The 9,711-nt window shown below is 43.9% G+C and overlaps 1 protein-coding gene across 1 annotated transcript; it reads left to right on the forward strand.

Annotated features, from left to right (window-relative positions):
• Positions 1-355: 355 nt before the first annotated feature.
• EMC8 (ER membrane protein complex subunit 8) lies at positions 356-8,464 on the forward strand. Its single transcript, XM_081963499.1, has 5 exons — positions 356-676; positions 5,070-5,146; positions 5,618-5,687; positions 6,156-6,250; positions 6,640-8,464. The coding sequence occupies exons 1-5, from the start codon at positions 449-451 to the stop codon at positions 6,797-6,799; spliced, it is 630 nt and encodes a 209-aa protein (XP_081819625.1). The 5' UTR covers positions 356-448; the 3' UTR covers positions 6,800-8,464.
• Positions 8,465-9,711: the final 1,247 nt, after the last annotated feature.

Genomic DNA, 9,711 nt, shown 5'->3' on the forward strand with positions numbered 1-9,711 from the left:
ACGAAGGGAAGAGTGGCCCGTTTCCTCCTTTTCTTTCTAGAGGCGATGCTTGCTGAGGTGGAAAGAACTCTTCATTGCTCAGCTGGGTGCAACTCCCATCATTCCTAGCTCAGATGGATCCTGCATTAGTCCCTCAAAATGAATGTATATTCCCCACCCCCTAAGTCTCCTTTGCCCCTCTAGCACGCAGCTCCCTCTATGGTCGCGGCCACTTTCATCCCCCATTAAGAGACCATAGAGACGGGCAGAGTGGACGGCGCGCGCCTTTCGCCTCATTCCTCCTTTTTCCCCGTCCATCTGCGCACGCGCGCGCCTCTCCCTTACGGCCCCCGAGTGGCCTTTTTTGCGACGTTTTTGCGGCCTCCCCCCCCCTCCCTAGATCGTCGGGCCTGGGCAGCGGTTGCCGTGGGAGGCCCGTGAGGAGGAGGAGGAGGAGGAACCGGCGGCGATGAAGCTGAGCACGCAGGCCTACTGCAAGATGGTGCTGCACAGCGCCAAGTACCCGCACTGCGCCGTCAACGGGCTGCTGGTGGCCGAGAAGCAGCCGCAGCCGCCGGGTCAGCGGGGCCGGGAGCGGGAGCCGCCGCCTTCCCCCCACCCGCTGCTGGTGGACTGCATCCCGCTCTTCCACGGCAGCCTGGCCCTGGCGCCCATGCTGGAGGTGGCGCTCAGCCTGGTGAGGATCGGGCAGGGAGAGCCTCCCTACCCTTGCGAGGGTGTATGCGCGATTCTCTCTCTTTATCTGTCATCTCTCTCTCTCTCATCTATATCCCTATATTTTCTCTATCTTTATCTCTAATCTATCTATATACCATCACTATATCCATCATCTCTCATCTCTATCCTTATATTTTCTCTGTCTATCTTTATACCTAATCTATCTATTTATCTATCTATATCATCACTATATCCATCATCTCTCATCTATATCAAAATCTCCTCTATCCATATCATCTACCTATCATTATATCTATCAGTCATCTATCAGCTCTATAATCTCATTTATATCATCTCTATATATCTGTTATCTATCATTTATCTATCTGATAGATTCTATCATCTCTATGTCGTCTCTCTCATCCATCTATATTGTCTGTCTATCTATGTCAGTGATGGCGAACCTTTCAGACACGGAGCGCCCAAACTGCACAGGCGCACATGCTCAAACGGAAAGGTGCATGTGCAAACGCGTGCATGCGCAGACATGTATGCATGCACTCCTGCACAGCAGAGACCCAAAGACCAGCTGGCCGGCAGGAGGAGGGGCATCCCAACATCGGCAGCGCAGCAAGAGGTCCGATCTTTTTCTTTCGTGAGCTTCTGTTCCGTTGTTTGCAGGGGGAGCAGAAGCTCACAAAAGAAACACCCCACGGAGATCTGGCCTGGGAGATGGCACCCGTGCCAGCAGAGGGCTCTCCGTGCCACCTCTGATTGGCACGCAAGCCACAGGTTCACCATCATGGATCTATTATCATCTCTATATCATTCATCTATATCCTCTATCTATCCTCTGCCCTTACATCATCTCTCTGTAACTATCTATCTATCTATTTATATTTTTGTCATGTTCGTGTTGTGCATATTAAAGGTGGTGACCCTTGGAGAGCTGCATGCAACAAAATTTTATGTTTAATGTTTGCCGATTCGTGTACATTTAAAGTGACAATAAAGTTATTCTGAGGGGCCCCTTGGCTTGAGAGGCTGGAGCGGGAGCCTCCCCCAATGGGAGCAGTCTACCTCCCAAAGAAAATACCAGGTAGTCCTTGGCTTACAATCACAATTGAACCCAAAATGTATGTCATTAAGTGAGACATTGGTTAAGTGAGTTTTGCCCCCTTTTACGGTGTTTTTCGCCACAGTCCTTAACCGAGTCACTGTCGTTGTTCAATTAGTCGCCAGGTGGTTAAGCGAACCAGGCTTCCCCCCATGGATTTTGCTTGGTCGCAAAAGGGGACTCGAGGACGCTGCTATCTTGCAAGATGCTTCTGGGCTTCGTATGTTAACTGTAGGTAGAAATATTTGGAAAATGACATTTTGTGCCTGGATCTGAAAAGTCTCGCTGAAGACCAAAAAAACGCCAGCAAACAGCTTCCTATTAAACACTGTTGCTTTATCACCAAGCTTTCAGGCGTTATTTTGCCAGGCAAAGTCTAAAGTGAAAACATCCACAAAATTAAGCTTGCATTTGTGCCTGGTGGCATTGAAAACACAGCTCCTGTAGAAGCGGGAGACAGTTGTGAGTCTGCATACCAACGAATTCAAGCAATTGAATTTGTGTGTTTCCAGCTGAATTGGAAACGGTGAGAGCTGAATCAATTAGTCAACGAGGAGGGTGAGGGGGACTTTGGACAGATGGAGAAGACTTAATTAGAGATAGTGCCTCCTGTCTTAGAAGGTCAAGACACTGATCTATCTTTGGGGAACTTTTTGTCACTGCAGTTCCCTCAGAGTAATTAGATTTGACAGCTTGATTTGCAGATGGCCAGTAGAAATAATGAGAAGTGAAAAGTATGATTGACCTGGCTTGGCTACCCATCTGGCCAAGCTCACAAAGCATAAGACTGTCATTCAATGGAGAAGAGTCATTTAGCAGGTGAAAGATGGAGAACGGGTAGTTTCCCACCAAGTGCTGAATGCCATCTTAACAAAACCTTACAGCTTGCAGTCTGGTCCAGTAATGGGAACCAGAAATGTGAAATGGCCCTAGATTTGAAAACAGTACAGATATTCCTTGATTTACTACACAATTGAGCCCAACACTTCTGTTACTAAGTGAGATTTTATTTCTTAAGTGAATTTTGTTCCATTTTACGACCTTGCTTGCCCCAGGCGTTAAATGAATCACTGCAGGTGTTAAGATAACACGGTTGTTGAGTGAACTTGGCTTCCCCATCGACTCTGCTCGTCAGACGGTCGTAAAAAGGGGATCACGTGACCCTGGCACACTGCAGCTGTCATAAGTGTGAGTCTTGAGTTTTGATCAGGTGACCATGGAGATGCTACAAGGATCCTAAGTGTGAAAAACGTTCATAAGTCACTTTTTCAGTGCCATTGTAAGTTCGAACGGTCACTAAATCACCTGCTCTAAGTCAAGAACAAACCTGTATAAGCCAAAGAGCAATCGAAGGAGATTAGCGTGAAAACATTTTTCTGTTTGTTTAGGTTTTGACTGGCAAGATCTCAATTATCAAACAACGATTTTAAGGCCTTTTCAATGGTTACGATTGTGCTGGCAGGTGGCTCTTTACCGGTGATACTAGGCGAGACCTCAACAAAACGCACCCACATCATTTCAATGGAAGAGATTATTTGCAAAGCTCTTAGACCATTTAATTTAGGGCTAGAAAACACAGCTGCTAAACAATGAGATCCATGCGTTTGGGAAACAGAAGGTCAGAATGCAAAATGTTTGGGAAACCGTTTCCCCCTCCTTTTTTTAAAAAACAAAAAACACAGCTGGAATATACATAATTGTTGGGTGGTTTTTCCGTTTCCCTAAATCACTGGATTATCTTAATCAGATAATCTCATTACGAGAAGCAAATGTTGGGTGGCTTCAAAGCTCCCAAGCAGGGCCAGCATCTGAGTTTGGATAAATGCATTCCGATCAGATTGGGCCTCCTAACATTTAATTCTTTTAAAGTATTTTAACAGAGCTTTGTGGCAGATTAGATAATAATGGTACATTATCATAAAACGAAGAGTTTTATACCAAGGCTGACCGTAATTGAAATGCCTTCTGGGAGGAGGAAGACATTATTTGAGCCTTATCGCCAGATCTTAGCTGTCAGGGCTTCTTTAAAGCCTGCAGTCCTAGCTGTCATCCATTTTGGATGTGGGCCACTCAGGATGTAATTAATAAACTGCTTTATTCTCCTCCTCCCCCCCCCCCTTCAGCCTGTGCTGACCCACCTCTCAGTATTGTTGGAGGAATTGCAGATGGAAGGGGAGGGAGGGGACGAGTGATTCCTTTGTTCTTGCTTGGGCCATCTGTCTCTTCTCTTTGTCTTCTTCCCTTCCTCCCTTGGATTAGCTTTTCCTTTCATTTTTCCATGGAAATGATCAGAGGTTGAAGAAGAAAGTGCCAATAGAAGAGAGCATTTGTGGCCCAGGGTTGAATTGGACAGGGTGTCCCATGGTTCTTTCTGAGCTTGGTGGCCTTTTCTGCAGACGTTTCATGGCCTAACTAGGTAACATCATCAGTGCACAGTGCCAAGAAAACCACCAAGCTTGGAGAGCAACAAGGGCCCACTGAAAAACGAAGGTTCTTGTCCCCTGCGTGCTGCTTTTATTTCATTTTTGAATTGCCTAGTCATAGTCCCTAGGCCAGCCACAGATAACTGAGGATGGCTTAGAAAAACACTGGGGGAATCTCCAAACTTAACCACTTTAAGACTTATGAACCTCAATTCCCAGAATTCTGGGAGTTGAAGTTCACAAGTCTTAAAGTGGCCAGGTTTCTACTTTCCCTCACAGTCATTCTCTGATGTGCTGGATCACGAGGCATTTTACAGATGGAAACAAATGGACGCATCCTGGCAGGCGTGCCATTTGATCCCAGATCTCTCCATCCACTCCACTGACAGCAAAACAACAGAGGACATCCTATGGCATTCTTGGGGACATCAAAATCCCACATTCACTGACCTTTCAGTTACACTATGGGTTTCCTTAGATCTGCTAATCGAGAAAACATTTTTGTGAAATGTGTGAGCTGTCTGTCCACTGCAGGAGCTAATTATCATTAGCAAAACAAGGGAATTTGTCACACACTTCAAGTCCTGCGTAAGAAGCTTAACACAATCGTGTTTTGTATACAGACCACATCTTTTCAGATATCTGGCAGGTGTAAACCAATTTGCCAGTTGTATCATCTTCTGCTTTGTTCCAGCAGCTTTCAGCACGTTCTGATAATGGGTGTCAAACGATATGCCCGGGTGAAATAATTATCAAGAAAACGGGTATCTGCTTACAATTTGAATAAAATTGGCTGCTGCGAACATCTATTGTTTTCATCTCTGCCTTGATTGTCTTTGGGTGCTTATAAATTTTTTTAATGACCTTTTCAGATTGATTCTTGGTGCCGAGAGAACAGCTATGTAATAGCTGGCTACTACCAAGCAAATGAACGTGTGAAGGATGCCAGGTGTGTAGCTGGGTTTGTCTTCTTTATCCTTGGCTTAATTTGTCTTTTGCAGGACAATCCTTCCTGGTTTCTTCAGAGTTGTCCATGCTTTATGTTACAGCAGTTAAGCAGTTGAAGAAACTGACTTAGGGCTCTAAAGTAGAAGTCTCCAAACTTGGTAACTTCAAGACTTGTGGGCTTCAACTCCCAGACTTCCCCAGGAAAAATTCACTGAGGAATTCTGGGAGTTAAAGTCCACAAAGCCTTAAAAGTTACCAGGTTTGGAGAGCCCCTCCCCTAAAGAATAGTAAGAGGAGACTGTAGAAAATCGCTTGGCGCTCTTTTTACTTTGGGTTGAGAATTATTCGTATCTGCTATCAATGAGATAAACCTTTCCTCTGAAATTATTTCTTCTTTCAGCTTTAACGGAAGCCATCCTTTACCTGGCTGGTTACATCCTAACTGATAAATTCTCTTCTCTTTATTTCGTAGTCCAAACTTGCTCGCCGAAAAAGTCGCTTCAAGGATTGCAGAAAACTTCAATGATACAGCCCTCATAATGGTAGGCATGTAGGTTTTTTTTTAAATTTAATATTTATTTCATGGTCAATTCCTTCAGTTACTTGCTTCGAGAGTTATCGAATAACCGAGGGGGCTGGCTACCATAAATATAGGCCACAAATCTTAGAATATGTATTAGGATAAAAATTAAAATTGATAACCCGAGAGTTCCACCAAAGATTTTTACTTTCAAATGAGCAATCTACATTGAAGCAATTCAAAGCAATTAAAGTCTCTTATTTATTTCATGCTCTTTTGATGTAAGATGGTCATTTCTGTTGAGAGTGGGCAGCCTGTCCTAAAAAGTAATTTTGAAATGACAGCAAGCCACCTTCTTCCTCCTATATATTAACTTCATGCTACAAAAACAGATCCCTGAATAAGCAATAAGTGAGATGCTTTAGTGTCCACATATTCCATTTCAATGGGAATGGCACAGGTTCAGCTTTGTTTTTCTGTTCTGCATCAGGTGGATAACACTAGATTTACAATGAAGTGCCTAAAGCCCGCAGTTCATGTGTATGAGCACCACGAAAATAAATGGAGATGCAGAGACCCACACGTGTGAGTAATTCTTAAAATAAACTTTCCCGTCTGAAAAAAATGGACACATTTCACGGTTCTTTTACTTGGGCCTTTCCTTTCAAATTCAAAAAGTACAAAATGAAAGGATGAACGTTAAATCGGCCACAGTCGACACTGGAACTTCCATCGCTAAGCATGGCAGTCACTAAATGAGTCACGACTTGTTTTTTTTTTTTTTTTTGCTGTGATTGTTAAACAGATCCGGCTTCACTTTGCTTGTTGACAGCTGCCAATGGCAATCCCCTGACCCCAGGATGCAGTAGCCATTGTGAATGTGAGGACCGGTCATAGGTCATTTTTCCCAGCTCCCTCTTGTTGCTTTGAACGTGGTCGCTCATCTTTAATTTCTCCCTTCTCTCCCACGGCAGTGATTATTGTGAAGATTGGACAGAAGCCCAAAGGATCTCCGAATCCCTATTGGACAGTCGGTCCTATGAAACCCTGGTGGATTTCGATAACCACTTAGATGACATTCGGAATGACTGGACTAACCCAGAGATTAACAAGGCGGTTTTGCATCTCTGCTAAGAAGATTCCCACCAACTTGACCTGCTGGGATCTTCCCTGTGCCGAAGAAAGCAAAAAAAGAGCATTAATTTTCAGGTGTAAATAGAGAGAGGTGAGATGGTTCCTTCAGGTGAGTGAGGCCCATCATCCCTTGGAAAAGGATGGGTCGCCATGCAGTCAATCCTTTTTAATGAGAATCTTTGGGACATCCACCATATTTGGAAGCCTCTTATGCCCGTCGCCCTTGTGCCCGGCTGCTGATGCGTTCTTGTTACACTCCAACGAGAGTCTATTTGTTCCAAATCGTTCGTATTAAAAAGTTTTGACTTAACTTTTCATATCCTTTAGAGATAAATTTTCTAAAAAATAATAAAAAAAGATTTATGAAATATCTCAGAGAGCTAACAGCTAGTTTTATTTTTTAAAGAAGCTGCATCTAAATAGACAATTGAACTTTACATGGTCAGGTCAGTGTTGGAAGCTCTTATTCCAAGGGCTGATTTCTGGACATTATGGTTGCAATTGACGGATATATTACGCAGGGAGAAAACAACTTGAGATAAATCTCCAGAGGCTTGCCACGTTTCTTCACTTATTCTGGGAATGTTGCAATTTTGTCTGACTCTCCAGTTTGAGTGTTAGGAGTCTCTTTGGGTTCCCCTTGAAAAGAACAGAATTCCCCTTCCATGAATTCTGTATGAATGGAATAATAGGCCAAACAGCCAAGAGAATTATAAATAACATGTCTTCTTTTGCAAAAAGCAAACTCGTTCTCTTTATTCTTGCGTTTGGGAGGGGGGGGGGATGTAATTTCTTTGATGTTTAATTGCACAAACAGAGGAAGAGAAGTTACAGCTATGGATTTCAAATCCTGAACCAATTTTGTTGGAGGTAACCTCTAACCCAGCACTCCCCTTTTGTGTTGCCCCTTGAGGGCAGCTGTGAGTTGTGCTTTTGAAACACACTCCTCTAATTTGCCAATTCTGTTCCAGGCCTCCAAGTTCTGTTTTCATAGACTTGAGTTTCCCAAGTCCGGAAAGAATCATCTACTGTGATTCAGTGCAAACTTTTAATCTTTGTACACAAAGGGGGAGAAGAATGTGCAAACCCCCTTTAAAATCAGTGCACTCCAAATGTTTTGCTCTGGAAAACCTCCCCGTCCAACCTTCCATCCAGGTGCTTTCCGTCCCCCTACCTTCCATAGCACGCACACACCTTGATGGACACGTCTCCTGTCTAGTGAAAGTAAGTGTTGAAGAGCACAACTGTTGATCGTTTAGCGCTGGCCTTCCTCTTCATTTTCACGCTTTTTCCTTGCAAGCAAATGTTAACGGCGTCTTAGCAGTTGGGTTTCCTGTGGAGCTGTTTGGATCCGGCTTGTAATGTAACGGTTTCATGGTGTAAAATGTAAAAGAGTACAAATCCCAAGATAATACAACCCTGTGTTATCTTGGGATTTTTTTCCTTCCTTTTCTTTTTAAGGATTACTTTTAGCACAGATGGGTGCATCTTCCTTGTGTTGTTTTTACATGTCTGGTTTTTTTTTCTTTCTTCCCCCCTGACTGATCCTGTATTAATGCAACCTTTTATTTATGGCGTATATTCAATATCTCAAAAAGTAACTGGGATTTTATGTTGCTTTCTTTCCTTCATCCCCTTGAAAATAAAGCTGATGAAACAAATCTCGTTTTGGAAGACAGTGTGATCTTATTCTGTTTGTTAGGCTAAAGTTGTCTGCAGCAGGGAATTGCAGGGCAGGGAGGAATGGCAGTTCAGGCTGCGTCACAAAGCAGACGCAAAGCTTTGTAATTAAATGTACCTTTACGTGCAGCGGCTGCTTTTAAAATCTGTACTCTCTGGGAAAAAGTGTTTGAATTGCCTATGAACCCTGGCCCTGAGATAGCTGGCCAAGCCTCCCTGCTTTCTCTGTAATGGTCTGGAGACCTTTGGCAACGCCGAATGATGGATGGGTGTCTCTGAGGGTATGTGGAAAATTTTATGGGGTATATTGTCAACCCGAAAAAACATCTCCATTTTGCTTTAGCGTGATCTTTGGCTAGAAAAAAAACCAGCCGAAAGCATTTCTCAATCTTTATTTGTATGTCTGATTATAAAGTCAAGTTAGAACAATGAATAGGGGAGTGAATACTTCAAAGCCAGGTACAAAACGCAGAGGTGGAATTATAGCAATGGCACTTATATACTGCTTCACAGAGCTTTACATCCCTCTAAGCTGCCTCTTGCCCCCAACAATCCGGGTCCTAATTTTACCCACCTCGGAAGGCTGAGTCAACCTGGAACCTGGTGAGATTCGAACTGCCAAATTGCAGGCAGCCGACAGTCAGCAGAAGTAGCCTGCAGTCCTGGACTCTAACCACTGCACCACCATGGCTCATCATTATATGGAAGAATGTGTTTCAGAGTCCTGGCCTGGGATCATCATGTGTCATTTATTTGGGCAGCCCTAAAGTCTCATTCTCTCTCGGCTGGATTTCATCTCTGCAGTGGGCCTCCTATTCAACAGTTAGGCTAACTCAGACCAGCGTCTCGATACTGTGACAAATTCAAGTTCCTCTCCTTGAGACAGTCCCGCAGCTTGCCACTGGTTTAAACTTCGGCTTGATTAGGTCTGCACGCAAGGGATTTTAGGGAGGACGTACTCTTGATTGCACATACTTTAGAGAGCTGCACACGCTTACTCAACAGTCCTAGAAAGAGAAGAGAGGAGGAATTCCTTTAAAGAAAAGATCTTTGGGTATTGCCTTAAAAGATCGGCCATAAATATTCTGGGAATCCATCACTCCAGACTGTTTTGGATTGACAGATTTCATGGGTGGGCTAAGAATCTCTGTTGGGAACATCGGACCTCGTGCCTGGTGCCTGGTCTGCCGTTCCTTTGCAGATCTAGGCTGATGATGGATTGCAAGCTCAGA

The sequence above is a fragment of the Natrix helvetica genome (genome assembly GCF_964273705.1).
Source record: "Natrix helvetica genome assembly, chromosome: 10".
NCBI classification, from domain to species: Eukaryota; Metazoa; Chordata; class Lepidosauria; order Squamata; family Natricidae; genus Natrix; species Natrix helvetica.